At 36.1% G+C, this 20,307-nt stretch overlaps 1 protein-coding gene across 3 annotated transcripts in view; it reads right to left on the bottom strand.

Moving 5' to 3' along the window:
* LOC150091743 (triple functional domain protein-like) overlaps positions 1 to 20,307 on the bottom strand; it is a 402,788-nt gene that overhangs the window by 98,508 nt on the left and 283,973 nt on the right. For all 3 annotated transcript variants that reach the window (XM_090376799.1, XM_090376800.1, XM_090376801.1), the window contains one exon: positions 15,605 to 15,705. In XM_090376799.1, coding sequence (XP_090232925.1) covers positions 15,605 to 15,705 — 101 coding nt within the window. The remainder of the gene's footprint in view (positions 1 to 15,604; positions 15,706 to 20,307) is intronic.

Here is a 20,307-nt window from a genome sequence, read left to right as displayed (position 1 = left end):
TCACAAGGCTTAAAACATACTTACACCAATGTATTCCCTCGTTTTTCTCCCTTAAGGTGAAGTCATACCTCATAAATGCTAGCATAACAGTGTTGGACTGGCCTGGCAACAGTCCAGATATAAACCCTATAAAAATTGCTGGTACATAATGTCATCTAAAATTGCTCACAAGAAGCCAATAGTAAGATTCAGCTACAGGAGAGAACGGTTAGTATACAAAAGATATATATATATATATAATTAAATTAAAACGACGGTAACTGTAAATAATAAGTAAATAATATTTATGAGTCAATGCAGTTGCAAGCAATCATGCAATGCACCCATAATATCTATAATATTACGGATAATATAAAGAATAAGCAAATAAATCCAACAATAATACCATCAGGGACCTAAGATAACGCAAAAAAAAAAAAAAAAAAAAAATTATCGCTTTTTACCGACAATCTAGATGACGTCAACTGGGGCCAACCACCCAGAATGAAGGCAAAAAACGACAAGAGGTTCTCTGTTTCTGTGATGATCAATATATGCTAAGCAATTTAAATCTAAACCAAATATAAACCAGTATAGGCCTAAAGTAAATCGAATATAAATCGAAAGATGATAATAAAATTTAGCAATATTAGAATCAAAGGTAAGAAATATAAGTAAAATATAAATGTAAGCATATATTAATCATCGTTGACCCGACACAGAACGTAATTTAATGATTAAAATAAGATTAAATATATAATACATACTACATATTGACCGTATCTAGGACATAATGTAATAGTCGTCAAAATAATATGTGGTGCCCCCTATGTGATGGATACGGTAAAAATAATTAATTAAATTAAATTAACGCATAAAGAAACATGCAGATAGTAAGAAGAAAAACTAAAGGAGTAAGAATAATAGAACCTGAACTCCACAAAGGCGAAAAATAGTGGTATAGATAAGAAATAGTTTCTCCTACGTCCTCGGATTGCCCTAATAATTTCGGAGAAATAAAAATAGAGTGTAGGACAGTTTAAAGACATTACAAGATATAAGTTGTGGCTCGGGTATGCCCGGGATCGCAAACCCGTTCCTATAGTAGGACCCTGAGCTGAATTTGCATGTTATCTCAGCGTGAACTTAAGTAAATTTAAATAAATTTAACTATATTAACAATATATTAAAAAAAAAAAAAAAAAAAATGATACACTGTAATTTGCAAGCCGGTGGGTACAAGTTTTCTACGCCGTAAGACACCAAGAATGCAAAGTGTATCCTATTTACATATATACATGGCACTAAATATAACGATTATATTGAAGATTATATTAAAACAATAGGTTCAGAAAACAAATTTTTGAAATTTGTTTTCTGAAAAAAATATACATGAAAAAATACATGAAAAATATACATGAACATTTTGTGATTACTCCCGTTGACAAAGCTGCTTGTAATTATGCAATCATATGTAAATCAATAAATAGGCAGCTCAAAGATATACATGAACATTTTGTGATTACTCCCGTTGACAAAGCTGCTTGTAATTATGCAATCATATGTAAATCAATAAATAGGCAGCTCAAAGATATACATGAACATTTTGTGATTACTCCCGTTGACAAAGCTGCTTGTAATTATGCAATCATGTGTAAATCAATAAATAGGCAGCTCAAAGATATACATGAACATTTTGTGATTACTCCCGTTGACAAAGCTGCTTGTAATTATGCAATCATATGTAAATCAATAAATAGGCAGCTCAAAGATATACATGAACATTTTGTGATTACTCCCGTTGACAAAGCTGCTTGTAATTATGCAATCATATGTAAATCATATTATATAGAAATCATTAAAAATGAACTACAGTCTAGCCATACATATAAACAGATAGCATCTTCCCATAATATAATAATCAAAAAATTAATTGCATTGCATAAAAAATTAAAGTTAAAGTATAATAACCTAAAATTTCCATTTATATATGGCATACCCAAATTTCATAAAACACCGATTGCTTTTAGATTCATAACATCATGTAGAGATAGTTATGCTAAATTTCCTGGAAAAACGTTAGAAAAGTTACTTAAAATTATATTAAATAACTTAAATAAAACTATTATAATAACTTACCTATTATAAATGCTCTAAAAAATAACAATATTCATCAAATACAAACATTTGACTTTAACAGTCTATTTACGAGCATTAATCTTGATAACTTAGAAGTCGTCCTCCAGAAACTATATTTAGAAAATAAAAATGCTATAAAGGTTGATTTAACCTATTGGGATACTCTAATAAAATTATGCATTTTTAATAACTATGTATATGACGGAACATCGTTATATTTGCAAGTCACTGGCACCCCTATGGGAAGTCCAGCATCAAGCATAATCGCAAACCTTTATCTACATTATACAGAAAGAGAATTCCAAGATAACCTACTTATATATAGATACGTAGATGATATATGTGTTTTTAATTGTCCACAGTTTGTCCAGGATTACAGTAAATTATATCCAGTAGAACTTGTATTGGAAAAAACTAATAGTTCTGATACCATAGCAAATTATCTGGATCTTCATATAGAAATATTGCATAATAATAATATAGACGTAAACGTATATGATAAAAGAGATGCATTCAATTTTAACGTAGTAAGCCTTACAAATTGGAAATCTAATATATCAAAATCAGTGCATGCTAATATAATTTTGTCACAATGTCTAAGGATTGCTTATATCTGCAATAGTAATAAAAATTGTTCAGCGGGCTTAACAGTGTTGTACGGCAAGTTGATCAATAATAATTTCCCTATCGCTTACCTGAAATATCATTTCAGGAAAGCGATAAACATTATTAATTTCAAAAATTTGTTTTCTGAACCTATTGTTTTAATATAATCTTCAATATAATCGTTATATTTAGTGCCATGTATATATGTAAATAGGATACACTTTGCATTCTTGGTGTCTTACGGCGTAGAAAACTTGTACCCACCGGCTTGCAAATTACAGTGTATCATTTTTTTTTTTTTTTTTTTTTTTTAATATATTGTTAATATAGTTAAATTTATTTAAATTTACTTAAGTTCACGCTGAGATAACATGCAAATTCAGCTCAGGGTCCTACTATAGGAACGGGTTTGCGATCCCGGGCATACCCGAGCCACAACTTATATCTTGTAATGTCTTTAAACTGTCCTACACTCTATTTTTATTTCTCCGAAATTATTAGGGCAATCCGAGGACGTAGGAGAAACTATTTCTTATCTATACCACTATTTTTCGCCTTTGTGGAGTTCAGGTTCTATTATTCTTACTCCTTTAGTTTTTCTTCTTACTATCTGCATGTTTCTCTATGCGTTAATTTAATTTAATTAATTATTTTTACCGTATCCATCACATAGGGGGCACCACATATTATTTTGACGACTATTACATTATGTCCTAGATACGGTCAATATGTAGTATGTATTATATATTTAATCTTATTTTAATCATTAAATTACGTTCTGCGTCGGGTCAACGATGATTAATATATGCTTACATTTATATTTTACTTATATTTCTTACCTTTGATTCTAATATTGCTAAATTTTATTATCATCTTTCGATTTATATTCGATTTACTTTAGGCCTATACTGGTTTATATTTGGTTTAGATTTAAATTACTTAGCATATATTGATCATCACAGAAACAGAGAACCTCTTGTCGTTTTTTGCCTTCATTCTGGGTGGTTGGCCCCAGTTGACGTCATCTAGATTGTCAGTAAAAAGCGATAATTTTTTTTTTTTTTTTTTTGCGTTATCTTAGGTCCCTGATGGTATTATTGTTGGATTTATTTGCTTATTCTTTATATTATCCGTAATATATATATATATATATATATATATATATATATATCTTTTGTACACTAACCATTCTCTATATGTATATTCTAGTATTAACCGCTCTGAGGAATTATAATTTTTCATTTCAATAATATGAATTCAGAGCGCATAGGCCTCTTTCACCATACAGGAGAGAATTGTAAGGGTGTGGTACCATGAAATTGGGAAACTGTATATCCAGAAGTTGATTAACTCTATGCCAGCTCATTGCAATGCTGTAATTGCAGCTCAAGGAGAAACAACAAAATATCGAGGACTTATTTTGCTGATTTACAGTACTTAAATACTATAACATTAACTTGCCATTTCAAGTTGTACACATAAATGCAAAAAAATGTATGTTTGGTTGTCATAATTGCCATTTGCATGATTTCTCATATTTCCATTAATTACGCATTTTACCCTTTGGGAAGATATTTATGGCAATTAGGTATATATCAGGTGAAGTCTTTTTATTGGATTTCATTCACAGAGATATATATCTCATCTAACAGATCCATTTCAATGCAGCACAAAACACATTATTTACAAAATTCACAAGTGATGCAGTTTTTTTGTCTGCCACTTTATTTGATATAACACTATCCTCTAGATCTATTTATGCACCATTTGATTTAATATCATCAACTTCTGGCTCTAAATTTCAGAGAAATTTAGCTTTTGTAAGCCAAAATCAGACAATGGTTGACAACCACAATCTCCTCCTCTGATTTTAAAAGCAATTTCATGTTGCTATCTATAATAAACTATGCCTACAATTACTTTAAAACACAGATAAGGGATGGCAGCAATTACTGGAATACTTCAAGACTATTCATATACGAACAGACACATTATTTAAAACAACCCTGAAATCTCTCTCACTTTATTTGATATAACACTATCCTCTAGATCTATTTATGCATCATTTGATTTAATATCATCAACTTCTGGCTCTAAATTTCAGAGAAATTTAGCTTTTGTAAGCCAAAATCAGACAATGTTTGACAACCACAATCTCCTCCTCTGATTTTAAAAGCAATTTCATGTTGCTATCTATAATAAACTATGCCTACAATTACTTTAAAACACAGATAAGGGATGGCAGCAATTACTGGAATACTTCAAGACTATTCATATACGAACAGACACATTATTTAAAACAACCCTGAAATCTCTCTCACTCTCTCTCACACACACCAGAAAGGTTAACTAACCTGATAAGTTATGATGTCAATGATGTCATTAGTCATAATATGCTGAATGCAGCAGGAATAACTTTAACATTACTAATTTGGATTTGGAGCATTTGTCTCAGTCTCACACAAGAGACTGCTACAAAAGCTGGAATGTATTGGGATCACAGGTAACATCCTCAGACAGAAAGTGGCCACAAGAGGAGGGCAAAGGCTTGTAATTCATTGTTAACCTTCAGAATGGGATAGTGTTGGAAAGCAGGTCCCACAGGGGTGTGTGTGTGGTCAGAAACAATTTCTAGATAACCTGTGGTGCCAAAATTTTGCTTCAGTGATAAAAAGCGGCCCAATATGCACCACAAAAACACCCATCCCGTCCCTGTACTGCTGTCGGCATGCAGGATGGGGCAAAACAAACTCATGCCATTTACCCCATATTCTGATCAGCAAAAAACAGTAGGAACTGTAATTCGTCATACCAGGAAACATTTTTAAAAATTTTTCTCTGTGTTCCTGAGCCTACTGTACCTTCTTTTTTTTTGATGATAGGAGTTGAACTGAGTTTGGTCGTGTGCTGCAATACAAAATCTGTGATGTACAACGAATTCTGCACTCTGAAATGCCTATTTGGGTTACCATTGTTGTAGTGGATTATTATTTGACTGGCCTTTTTGTTACCCTGTACATGTCTTGTCGGTCTCTCCACTGATGCTTACATCAAGCTGTTTCCAACCTCAGAAACAATCACTGGCACTAACCAATGATGATCCTCTAACCAATTATTTGGTTAGCAGATCATCTCAATGAACCCAAGACAGTTGTATGTGAAAACCCAAGCAGGGTTGCAGTTTCTGAGATATTCAAAATTCAGCACACCTGGTGCCAACTACTATACCATGTTCAGTTGGTACAAAATCTTTTGCCTTACCTATTTGCACTGAACTATGTATGGCACCCCTATGTATTATGTATTTGCCCAACTTGCTTTATATTCCACAGTACAAACATGTTATGTTATTGCTGAAGAACCCCACTCATGAAAAGTGGCAGGTGTACCTAATAAAGTGTATAAAGATAATTATGCGGAATATAGTGTTACTTAAAATACTGTGGGCAGGGGGGGGGAGAGAGAGAGAGAGAGAGAGAGAGAGAGAGAGAGAGAGAGAGAGAGAGAGAGAGAGAGAGAGAGAGCTTCTTGAAAAGCCCAAAGACAGGCAATGCACTGTGTGAGACTCACAGAAAACCATCTATACCATGGTTATTTGTAGTTGCAATTATTTTTATAGGAAATTTCACCATGAAGGTTTTCAACACTTATTTATTTCAATATGGCATATGACCAAACTGCAATATTCTACTACTGGTTGTAACCCTGCTTTTTGATAAATGAAAGGAAGTGACTTAAGGTCCACCACAGTGGATACTTAAAAAATATTAAAAGTCTTCAAAGGTGGTAGATGACTTTCATCAACCGGTGAAATACCACCACTTTGCTTATTGGAGGCTTGAAGTGGTGAAACCCATGTTTAGTCTCTAGAGCAAAGTTTCCGGCATTCCGTTGCCCCATACTTCTCCTTCAACCCATGCATGGTACTAAGTACTATAGGTTTTGATACCTTTCGTGTTTGGGGTTTTCATAAAAAAAAAAAAAAAATTCATACATATTAAATATTTTATATTATTTTAATTATATTTGCTATGGTGCCTTTAATATTTTTTAAATTTCCACTGCGGCAGACCTTGATTCACTCCCTAAAAACAGAATATACAAATGCAGTGTTATCATTAGAATAAAATTCTATGTTACAAATAGTAAACTGAAAAAAAAATATTCACCAAATGCAAAATTCACTTTTAATCGTTGTCTCGATGTGTGAATAACAGACTGTCGAATAAGGACCACCAAATAAAGGTGAGTTGCTCTCTTAACGCAGTTGAAGGTCATCCTGTATGTTTTGCTGATGCATTGGCATTAGTAGAGGCATATGATGCAAGAAAGCAAGCTTATGCAGCGTCAGCCAAAAAAAAACAAAAAAACCCGCTCCCATTTCACCTCTCCATTCGTTCCAAATACCTGTCCAGCTCGGCCTTAAATTTTATTTAGCTATAAACTTCCACAACAAAGGATGGAAGTCTGTTCCACCAACCAACTACCTGCTGGCTAAAGGCAAACTTCCCCACATCTATCCTACTTCTGTCTTTCCTCAATTTGAATTTATGCCCTCTCAGGTGATTATTCTGATCATGGAGATGCCACCATGTTTGCAATGATGTAATTCAATAATGTCTACAATGGGCCGTCTAATGCAAACTTAGTTTGCCAATAGTCAACCATCTTTAGTTGGCGCCATGATAGAAACCAGCCACTCACTGTCGAGCGTGGTTAGCTACTGCATGCACTTTCTAAAATCTAAAGAGCGTCAGTAGGTCCTCATCAGTCCGTGGTAAATCCCTACCCATGGAGAAAAAAATGTAAATATTCAGAAGACTATCTAAAATTTGACTTTACTACCTTGATCAGCAATGGCATAGAGAAGCCACAATGCGTTTTGTGCAATGTCGGTCTCAGTGCTGAATCTATGAAACCTTAAAGTGAAATGTCACTTAGAGACAAAGCATTCAGAATATACTAAAAAGGATTTGGATTTCTTTAGATGCCAGAAAACTGGTCTCAGATCAGAGACTTGATCCTACAGGAAGTTTTCAGCAACAGAGCACAGCAGCAGTGCAAGCATCATATGAAGTCGCATTGGAAATTGCCAAACAAAAAAAAACCTTACACGACTGGAGAAATGGTCATCAAACTACATGTTGAAGATGGTGAATTCTTGGGGAAGCCAGCGAGATAAAGATTCGACAAATATCTCTGTCCAATAACATATGTCCATAGATATGAAAGAGCAGGTTTTGAATGAAATCAAAGTCTCTCCATTGTTTTCTTTTCAAGTTGATGAATCAACAGACGTAAGTTCATGTTCTCAGTTGCTTGTTTTTTTTTTTTTTTTGATTTGGTAGTTGTTGGCGCATCGGCTTCTGTGGCCATATTGCACCTCCCAAGGTTTTTGCAGTACTTTGATCCAAGCCCGAGGCGGGAATCGAACCCGCGACCTTTGGGTTGCCGGGCAGGTACTTTACCCACTTGGCTAGCCCGGTCGGCCCAGTTGCTTGTCTTTGTGAAATATATTCATTCAGATGACACCAAATAAAAGTTTGTTTTGTAGTGAACTTGAAACTACTACAAAAGGTGAAAATATTATGGAGAAAATAAATACCTTTTTTGAAACTGGAGGACTACAGTGTAAAAACTGTCTGTGGGATTTGTACAGATGGAGCTATGCTAGGGTAAAAGTTGGGCTTTCAGACAAAAGTGAAAGAACTTGTTCCCCAAACAAAGGGCATTCAATGCATGATTCACCGATATGCTCTTGCCAGTAAGACTCTTCCAGCTCCGGGCGCCTCCGTAGCCAGGTGGGAAGGAGCAGCAGCAGTGCGTAGCACACGCTTCTTGATTAGCCCGGGGTTCGAGCCCGTCACCACCAAATACGGAGAATGCGGAAAGGTCAGGGAATGACCACCGCATATCCCGGAGCAATATGGCCTTAGTTGCTAACGTTCCTAAAAACCAAACAACAAACAACTTCCAGCTCCTCTGCAAGAGGTACTTGATTCTCTAATCAAAACTGTGAATTACATCAAATCTGGAGCCCTCAACACCCGTCTGTTTAAAGAACTCTGAATGCTGATCATGAGGTTCTTCTTTTCTACACTGCTGTATGCTGGCTGTCGAAAGGAAATGTTGTCAATCGTGTCTCTGAGTTAAAAGATGAAATCAAGTTGTTCCTAGAAGTGTAAGGGAAACATGACCTTGTGGCTTACTTTAATGACAAAGCTTGGAAGAAAAGAGTTGCTTACTTAGCAGACATTTTAGACCAGCTAAATAAGCTGAACCTCAAACTTCAGGGAAAGGAAACAGACATCATCCAATTTAAAGACAATCTTCGGTCCAAGATGCAAAACTGGAGTCAGAAAGTAAATCTTGGAAACATTGCCATGTTTGAAAAACTCGGCAGTGTGGTAGAGGAATCTGAAGGTGAACTGGATGAGGATTTAAAGGAGGAGATTACTGGGCACCTTGAATAGCTTGAAAAGGAATTTCAGTGATACTTCCCTGACCTTACAAAAGAAGAAGCTGCACTTAGGGCAGCTTCTTCTTTTGTAAGAAGAAGAAGCTGCACTTAGGGCTTACAATACCGGGATCCCGGTCATTTTTTTCAGCAATTCTAATTCTGGTATTGATACAAAAATACCGGTTTTTCGGTACTAATTTAAAAATTGTTTATGATTTATTCATATAAAATTTATAAAATCGACAACAATAAATCATTATTATTACTGAATTTGTAACTGTGGGATTGTTATACACAATACAAATAATGGAAACCTAAAATCGTCATGAAACTGTAAGACATAGTCTTACAGATGTATTTCTCTCAGTAGGTAGTGTGTGGAAGTAAAGCACTTAAGGAATAAAGAAAACATTCTAACAGAAATATTTCCATTAGTAGGAGTAGGCCTGGTAGGGTACTTAAGGAATATGGTGAACAATAGCATGGCAGCTGCCGAAAGTAGTAGTAGTAGCATGTGATGCAAGAAAGCAAGAGTATGAGCTTATGTGCATGAGCCAAAAAAAAAAAAAAAAAAAAAAACCACACCATTTCCTCCAAATGCCTGTCCAGTTCCTCCTTAAATTTATTTAATCTATCAACTTCCACAACGACAGATGGAAGTTTGTTCCAACAACTGACCACCCGCTCGCTAAAGGCAAATTTCCGCACATCTATTCAACATCTGTCTTTTCTTAATTTGAATTTATGCCCCCTTAGGTTCGTAATCTGAACAAGTGGAAGGATCCCTCAGAATTCAGCGTGCTCAACCCATTCAAGGCCTTATACACCTCAATCAGGTCACCGCACAGGTGCTTAGTCTCCAACCACTGCAATTTGCAGAACTTAAGCCTCTCTTGGTAAGAGGATCCCTTCATTCCCCTCACCAATCTTGTTGCCATTCTCTGTACAAGCTCAAGTAAATCTACATCCTTCCTAAAATGAGGCCTCCAGACCTGTACGCAGTACTCAAGGTGTGGCCTGACCATTGCCTTATACAGAGGGACAATCACCTCCTTTTCCCTGCTAGCAAAATTCCTATATATCATTGACAAAACCCCATGACCTGCCCTGGCAGCCTGTCTGCATTGCTCAGAAAACTTTATATCTGACTGCACAATTACTCCCAGGTCTTTTTTTATTTTCTACCACCTTAAGTGTAGTACCACACAGTTGGTACGTTTCTCTGGGGTTACTTCTACCCATATGCAGTACCTTGCATTTGTCAAGGTTAAACTTCAGTTGCCACTTCTTAGCCCATCTGCCCAAATTTTCTAGATCCTGTTGCAGTAGCACATTGCCATTACTGTCATTAACAACCCTGCCAACCTTTGTATCATCTGCAAAATTTGACACTAAGCCTGATATACCTTCATCAATAACATTGATAAATATACAAAACAACAGTGGATCCAACATCGAACCCTGTGGGACTCCACTAATAACATTACTCCACGAAGAGCAGCACCCATTGATTATCACCCTCCGTCTTCTCCCACTCAACCATCCTTTTATCCATTGTAGCAGTTTGTCCTTAATACCATTCTGCTCCAATTTGTACAGTAGTCTTCCATGTGCAACAGTGTCAAAAGCTTTCCTGAAATCCAAATATATGATATCAAAATAATTTTTGCAACCAGTTCCTTTGTAACCACATCATAATATCCTATCAAATTTGTCAGACAAGACTTTCCCTTAACAAACCCATGCTGTGTCTGAATTATTGCTGCAGTCTTGTTTAGATGATCCTGCAATGCATCTTTAACCAGTGACTCCATTATTTTACCCGGAACAGAAGTTAAACTAACTGGTCTGTAATTAATTGTGTCGCCCTTCGATCCACCTTTGTGAATTGGGGATACATTTCCACATCTCCAGTCTGTGGGGACCTCCCCCGAGTCCAAGGATGCTCTCATAATTATGGCTAAGGGTTTGCTTAGTTGCTTTGCTGCCTCCTTTAATATAACTGGATAGATCCCATCCACCCCAGGTACCTTTCTTATGTTTAACTTCAACAATATCTCCTACACTTTGCTCTCAGTTATTACAAAATCATTAAGCACCCTGCTACAATTTGATAACCTTCTGCCATTTTCAAACCTTAATAACTCTTCCTGTGTGAATGTAGATGCAGAATACTCATTCAGTTTGTTTGCTATCTGAGCAGCATCATCAACAGTCGAACCATCGATATCAAGTGGACCAATCCGATTCATCCCCTTCCTTTTAGAGTTTATAAAAGTAAAAAAATCCTTGCTGTTTTTCTTAGCATCTTTTGCCAAAGATTTCTTCGTTATCTGCCTTTGCCTGCTTAACCTCCTTTGTGACCTGATTACAGACTAGCGTATATCTGCCATAGGCTTCTGAGTCGCTTGATAATTTATATGCATTCCATGCATTTTTCTTCTCTGTCACAAGTCTCATTAGTTCATTTGATAACCATTTAGACCTAAACCTTGAACAATATTTCTTAATAGGAAACTATTAAGAAATATGAAACTTTTAGTAGCTTCCATGATTAATTCCTTGAATGCTTCCCACTTAGAATTTACTGTTGGTAATATCGTCAGTTGATCCCACTGTACAGAATTTAAAAACTGTCTGAGACCGTACTCACCTTTACGGAAGCAAAAACCCTTTCCTTTACCCCTGATGGTAATTATATCTTTAAGTAAATCCCACATCAGTACACTGTGATCACTACCACCTAGTGGTTCCTTTATCTGCAAATTCTTAATACACGAATGATCACTGCTGATAACCAGATCAAGAGTATTACCCTCTCTGGTTGCCTCTCGAACATGCTGCTGCAGAAAACAATCATCCAATAAATCCACAAAAGTCTTACTAGTGTGTGAGTGACCAATCCACAAGTTCCAGTCAATATCTGGGAAGTTAAAATCCCCCATTATAAGACATTCTGATTTACTAGCCCACTATTTCTCTGTTCAATTTTTCATTGTACTCATTCGAGTCATTAGGCCTATAACACACTCCTACTCTTATTTTTGCTTTCGCAGTGCTTATGTCACACCAGACTGACTCAACAGTGCACTGTTCATCTATATCAACTGGATGCACTTCTTTTGATTTTATGTTTTTCTTAATTAACAGCATGACACCTCCTCCCTTCCTATCCTGTCTATCCTTTCTGTACACATTGTACTCCCCAAATTCCAATTCTGCATTCCTAATATCAGTGTGACACCATGTCTCTGATATCCCAACAATATCCGCCTTTGATGTCTTGACCAACACTTCAATTCATCAAATTTATTTACTATAATTCTTAGCATTGGTATACATGCAGCAAACATGCACCTATTGCTAGTTACCCTGACACATCCCATATACCCACCTGTTCACGATGACTGCCATCAGTCCCTGAAACCCCCAGCACCCCTCGCTCCAGGTCGCTACTTATTCTAATAGAAGTTGTGCAAGAATCACCTTCACCTCTGCCTGCGGCTAATTTTAACCTTTTAGTCTGTAAATCCCCCCAAGCTAGGAGTTTTCCGACCCACCTAACACTGCCTTGATAGTATCAGCAAATATTCTTGAACCCTTTCTATTTAAGTGTATCCCATCCCTGTAGAAGCAGTCTCTCCTGTTAACAAGCACTGACCACGCTGAAAAAAAGTCTACCCCTTGAGCCTTGCACATTCCCTCCAGGTCCAAAATTGATTGACAAGGCTTTCATCATGTACTCCCTCCTATCGTTTCTGGGCAGAATTAAAAGCTTCAGAACAGTAGTTAATCCCTCTATTACACCGCTATTTGAGGATGCAATACTTAGTGCATTTTGGGAAAGGGCATTGGTATGAAGCAGTTCAAAATCAAAGGCATTGTCAGCACGTGATCTAGAGGTAAAAGATGAAAGAGTTACTGATGTATGAGAAGAGTGAGTTTAAATAACACCATGATTGGGCCAGGTTTACATTAGATAGGCGGAGATGAGTAAATGAGAAGGAAATAAATAAGGTTTTCGCTGGAAAAGAGGGGGTTGTTGCTCTTGGGTTCTGTTGTTCCTGTGGTAATTGCTTTCAGTATTAACAGAGAACTGTTCCTGAAATAAGACAGTACTGGAAAATCTATATGGCAGAGTTCAACTAAGAAGAAAGAATTGCCGCACTCCATGGAAGAGGAATCCTCACAAAGGAACACCACCGTGAACCCCATCCTTTCCAATTCAACATATCTCTTCTCTGATATGTTGAATTGGAAAGGATGCTTAGATTATTTTAGAGCAGCAGTTCCCAACCTTTTCTGACTCGCAAACTCCTTTCAACATTTTTTATTGCAAACCACTGAAATCATATAATCATTCTTATGTTATAAAATATTTCAGTATTAAGTTTTTATAATCAAAACATTTATAGTTAATGTTTTAATTCTATTAAAATATATTATTATTTAATATATTAACATATGTTAATATATATTAAGAGTAAATATATTTCAATAGAATCAAAACATCAACTAATTAAAAATTGAGAAAATTTATCATGAAAGTAACAAAAGAAAAAGAAAATTAGTATTGCAAACACAGCAGCTGCATTGACGCACATTCCAGTACCTGCTGCTTATAATAATTAATATTAAAACAAATAAAGTGCATGCCAGTAGAATGGCAAACTAGTAAAGCGAAAATATAAACGAACCATACATAATAAAACTAAACAAAAAGGGTATCGCAGAAGGAACGCTCCTAAAATAATTTAGAAAGGCCGAAATGTACAATGCCAAAATATATACAGTATTTTAGAAAATGTCAATTAATTGAAAATTGAGCGGCATCCCTCTGATGGCACTAGGTCCAAATTATGCGAAATATCACTAAAAAGGAGACAAACGCTATCTACAACAATTTGGGTATTGTACACTTCGGTCTTTCTAAGTTATTTTAGGAGCATTCCTTCTGCGACACCCTTTTTCTTCACCCCTTCTTTTTGTTTTGTTTTATTATGTATGGTTCATTTATACTTACGCTCTACTGGCATGTGCTTTTTGTTTTAATCTTAGTTAATATATTTTAATATTAAAATATTTTGTAGTTTACAAAAATATATCTATGTACATCTAATCAGACGCTATTACAGAATTTTTAGTTTGACCCCCCCCCCCCCGTTTTAGAGTAAGGTTGAAGTTGAAGAAATTACGAGAAATAAGGAAATGTTCCGTATTGAGTTGGTTTATTGGTTGAAGTTATAAAGAAAATTGATATTGCTAAATTAAAAGATATGTAGAATTATTAATATTAAGTTAGCTTACAGAATGCTGTTGTGAAGAGAAATATGAGGAGGTGATTAAGACTGAATTAGTTTAATGTTTGTAGCTGTACAGAGAGAGAGAGAGAGAGAGAGAGAGAGAGAGAGTTGATATTGTTAATTGAGAGAAATTTTATGAAAATGATAGCTAGCATGTATCATCAGATTAAATAAGAAAAACGAATAGTTTAAATGCAAATGAATACCAGTTATGTATACACTTGTAAGTAGTTTTGTATGATAGATAACTTTGTTTTATAATATTTACGTCATTGCTCATGAGAAACTGACAATTCCCATAAAAAATATATATTATATGGGAAAATCCCTCAGCTCCTGGATATTCTTATATTTTAATGCAGGTAGCTTGTGGGCCTTAGTACTTGCGGAGAGCTGTTGTACGAAAATAATAACAACAATTTGTCGCTGACAGAAATACAAAGAAACAGGGGTTGGGAAATCGAAAAAGGTTGGGAAACACTGATCTATATAAACAGATAGATGCAAGAAGGGAATTCATCTGGTGGTAATATTTCTACAAACACTGATGTACTCATCTAAATGGAACCTTTCTTTGTGTGTCCAGAACTAATGATCCGGTTCTTTAGCATTAGGAGGCATCTATAAACCAGTATATCACTCTGAGTCCTTGGTCATGGTAGCATGAACATCTGTGACTCTCCCATTTGTTATTCATGGTACTAGGTAGATTTGTTTAGAGGCATATATTCATTTTCATATTTCTCTGCAAATTCCTTTTTTTTAGTGTCACAACTTCAAGTTTTAACACCCTTTCAAAATAAATATTATATTTTTAAAATATAATTATTTTAACTGAACTACAGAAGAAACAGTTTAATTTCTTTTTTTTTTTTTTTTTTTTTTTTGACACATTATACAAAGTTCACAGCACGAGGAAAAATTATTATTTTTCATTCCATATACCATCTTCGCAGCTGTTAACCTGAGAGTAAGATTTATTTAAAATATAGTATTTAATTAAAATATTGAGCTGCTTTGAATTTGCAGGACATGTGAAGTTCATAAATCTGCAGTGTAATAAAATAAATCAATATAGCTAGCTCTTAGGGTTACAAAGCCAATTACAATTATGTACCTCCTCTTTTGAAGTGCTTTTTCTGTTTCTTCTTGTGCTTCACTAGAATCTTCAAGATGGATGTCCTTTGCTGACTGTTGTTCTTCAGCTGCATTTGCTGCCTAAATAAAAGTTATTAATTAAGTAATTGCTTAATAATTACCATGATTACATGGTAATTTTAAGAATTTTTAAAATTTAATCTATTCCTAAACAGGTGTGATTTTATAAGTAATATTTTAAATATGCTGGATTGTAAATCTTACCAATACATATTAGGAAGGCTTCATCACTGACAATTCACTCAAGGATGGGCATTTTGAAAGCTCATAAGCATCACCATAATTTACTCCTCGTTGTTGTTTTTGTTATTTGGTTTTTAGGAGCATTAGCAACTAAGGCCATATTGCTCTGGAGGATATGCGGTGGTCATTCCCTGACCTTTCTGCATTCTCCGTATTTGGATGTCACAGGCTCGAACCCCGGTCTAATCAAGAAGCATGTGCTACGCACTGCTGCTCCTGCCCACCTGGATATGGAGGCGCCTTTCCTCCTAGTTGTCAATCCTTGCCTTTCAGAAAGCAGATTTCATATTTTTTTTGGTTAAAAAGCAAGAGATACCAGTAGACTTCTTAAAAATCCAGAGTTTAGCTGAGAAATTTTTGCCAGTGAATATCTTCTCAGACTCTAACGTTGCTATGAGGTATTGTTTAAAATGTTAAGCAAAAGACTGAGATTATTTGTTATATTCCAAGAATCACCTTAACTGATATTTACAGCACTGATACTTCAAAACATCTTGCTTCACTATTTCTTTACCTTCCATGATATCAAGAAGTACTGGAAACTTGTCCACAAAAATTTTAAATATGAAAATGATGTACTGGCATTTGATGAAATCTGTGCTACTTTCAGCACAAAAATATTGAAACTCATGAAATAGTAATTGCATGAGTTTCAACTGAAAAATGGACATAAATAATCAAGACTATCACTATAATTAAAATTACTGATTACTGTAGTAAACAATCATCCTTCTGATTCAGTCTACTACTGTAATCAGCTTCCAAAAGGTAGTAGAAGATTTATAAAAACCCCCAAACATGACAGGTATTAGAACCTATATTATTTAGTAGTGTGTATGGGTTGAAGGCTGATAAGATAGAAAATACTTGTTGACATTAGACAAATTTCTGTAGCTTGTAATCTTTGGGAAATATGAAGGACAGAAATATTTTTATGTATAACTGTCTTCAGTAAGAAATAACTGTAATGTAAAGTGCATTCACTTATTTAATTTGTTCTCAGTACAAATTAACCTAAATGCATGATTATTGCAAATTTACCACATACAGTAGATAGTATGCATACAAATTTACAAGAGATATTTAAAATTTATTTTATTTTATTTTTTTGCAAAGCCTATGATGTTTACCCCTCCCCCTTCCAAAACTGGATACCACTAGTTAAATATCACTGTTTTTGTTTTCTCTTATCCTTTAATGTTGGTCAGAATAAAATGCCCGATAAAGTATTCTACAGTTTCATTTCCCAGTACTGGCATGGACAGGCAAGTTGCTTTTAATTTTATTAAGGTAACTTATTTTGGGGTAAGTTTTTAGACTAAAACAACTTTAGCTTAAAAACTTACCTACCTACATGGTAAGTTAGCAACATAAACACAAAGATTTTGATTTTTTGAAGCCATTTAAAAATATAATTAATAAAAGTACCAATTACATGCATGTTGCATGTAATTGGTACTTTTGTATCCCATCCCTGTAGAGATTGCTTCTACAGGGATGGGATACACTTAAATAGAAAGGGTGCAAGAATATTTGCTGATGCTATCGAGGCAGTGTTAGGTGGGTCGGAAAACTGCTAGCTTGGGGGGAGACAAAGACCAATAGATTGACAGTAGCCACTGGCAGAGGTGAAAGAGATTCTTGCACTGCTTCTATTAGAATGAGCAGAAGCCTGAAAAACAAGATGCATGATATTTCAGAGACTGCTGGGAGCCATTGCGGTACAAGTAAACACATGGGTTGTGTTAGGGTAGCTAAGAATAGAAACAGGTGCAGGGATACTTGCGTGTACACCAATGCTAGGAGTTTAGTAAACAAATTTGATGAATTTGAGGTATTGCTTAAAACATCGAAGGCAGATATTGTTGGGATATCAGAGACGTGGTGTCACACAGATATAAGGGATGCAGAACTGCAATTTGGGGAGTACAACGTCTACAGAAAGGATAGACAGGATAGGAAGGGGGAGGGGTTATGCTATTAGTTAAGAAACACATAAAAACCAAGGAAGTGAAGCCAGTCGACATCGCTGGACAGTGCAGTGTGGAGTCAGTTTGGTGTGACATAAACATTGGGAGATCAAAATTGAGAGTAGGAGTGTGCTATAGGCCTAATGACTCTGATGAGTATAATAAGGAACTGTACAGGGAAATAGAGTGGGCCAGTAAATCAGAGTGTCTTATAATGGGAGATTTTAATTTCCCAGATATTGACTGGAATTTGGGGGCTGGTTACTCACACACTAGCAGGGCTTTTGTGGATTTATTGGATGATTGTTTTCTACATCAGCATGTTCGGGAGGCAACTAGAGGGAGTAATACTCTTGATTTGATTATCAGCAGTGATTCTTCATGCATTAAGAATCTGCAGATAAATGAACCACTAGGTGGCAGTGATCACAGTGTGCTGAAGTGGGATTTACTCAAAGAGGTAACTACCATTAGGGGTAAAGGGAAGGGTTATTGCTTCCGTAAAGGCGACTACGATGGACTGAGACAGTATTTAAATTCTATACAGTGGGACCAACTGATGATGTTACCAACAGCAAATTCAAAATGGGAAGCATTCAAAGAACTTATCTTGGAAGCTACTAGGCTTTACATACCAACTAAGAAATATTGTTCAAGGTTTAGGCCAAAATGGATGTCAGATGAACTAATGAGGCATATGGCAGAGAAGAAAAATGCATGAGATACATACAAATTAACACATGACACAGAAGCCTATGATAGATACAAGTTGATATGCAACCAAGTTACAAAGGAGGTTAGGCAGGCGAAGGCAGATTACGAGAAATCCTTGGCAAGGGATGCAAAGAAAAACAGCAAAGAGTTCTTTACTTATGTAAACTCTAGAAGGAAGGGGATGAATCAGATTGGTCCACTTGATATTCATGGGTCAAGTGTTGATGATCCTGCTCAGGTAGCCAACAAACTAAATGAATATTTTTCATCGACATTCACACATGAGGAGTTATTCAGCGAGGGGAATGCCAGAGGTGTATTCAACTCTGGCAGTAAGCTACAGAATCTTGAAATAACTGGGAGTAAAGTGGAGGAGAAACTGTTGAAGATAAACACAAGAAAGGCACCCGGGGTGGATGGGATCTATCCAGTTATATTAAAGGAGGCAGCAAAGGAAGTAAGCAAACCCTTAGCCATAATTATGAGAGCTTCCTTGGACTCAGGGGTACCCATAGACTGGAAATGTGCAAATGTGACCCCAATTCACAAAGGAGGATCAAAGGCTGACACAAGTAATTATAGACCTGTGAGCTTAACTTCTGTTCCAGGAAAATTAATGGAGGCACTGGTTAAAGAAGCACTGTAGGATCATTTAGACAAGACTTCAGTTATAGCTCAGACACAGCATGGTTTTGTTAAGGGGAAGTCTTGCCTGACCAACTTGATTGGATACTATGATGCAGTCACAAAAGAACTGGATGCAGGGAATAACTTTGATATTATATACTTGGATCTTAGAAAGGCTTTTGATACTGTTGCACATGGAAGACTGCTACACAAATTGGAGCAGTGTGACATTGGAGGCAAATTGCTGCTATGGATAAAGGGGTGGTTGAGGGGGAGAAGACAGAGAGTGGTAATCAATGGACACTGCTCATCGTGGACTGATGTTATTAGTGGAGTCCCTCAGGGCTCAGTGTTGGGTCCATTATTGTTTTCTGTATTTATAAATGATATTGATGATGGTATATCCGGCTTAATGTCCAAGTTTGCAGACGATACAAAGGTTGGCAGGGTTGTCAAGGACACTACGGACACTATGCTGCTGCAACAGGATCTGGAAAGGTTGAGCAGATGGGCTGAGAGGTGGCAAATGAAGTTTAACATTGACAAATGTAAAGTACTACACATGGGAAACAGCAACCCCAGAGCAACGTATCAACTCTGTGGTACTGCACTGACAGTGGTGGAGAATGAAAGGGACTTAGGGGTGGTTGTGCAGGCAGATATGAAGTTCTCTGAGCAGTGCAGACGGGCTGCAAGAGTAGCTCATGGAGTATTGTCAATGATATACAGGAATTTTTCCAGCAGGGATAAGGAGGTGATTATTCCATTGTATAAGGCGATGGTCAGGCCACACCTAGAGTACTGTATACAGGTCTGGAGGCCTCATTTCAAGAAGGATGTAGAGCTGCTGGAACGAGTACAGAGAAGGGCAACAAGATTAGTGAATGGAACAAAGGGGTGCTCTTACGAAGAAAGGCTTAAGTTTTGCAAATTACAGTGTCTGGAGACTAGGCACCAGCGAGGTGATCTGATAGAGGTGTATAAAGCCTTGAATGTTTAAGCATGCTCAATGCTGATGGGATTCTTCCTCTAGCTCAGAAAAATCACCTGAGAGGGCATAAATTCAAATTGAGGAAAGACAGATGTAGGATAGACGTGCGGAAATTTG

Source organism: Mastigoproctus giganteus, chromosome 1, assembly GCF_048544385.1.
Source record: "Mastigoproctus giganteus isolate SK-2022 chromosome 1, ASM4854438v1, whole genome shotgun sequence".
Classification (NCBI taxonomy): Eukaryota; Metazoa; Arthropoda; class Arachnida; order Uropygi; family Thelyphonidae; genus Mastigoproctus; species Mastigoproctus giganteus.
Note: the sequence above shows the minus strand (reverse complement) of the source record. Positions and strands in the feature narration are given on the sequence as shown.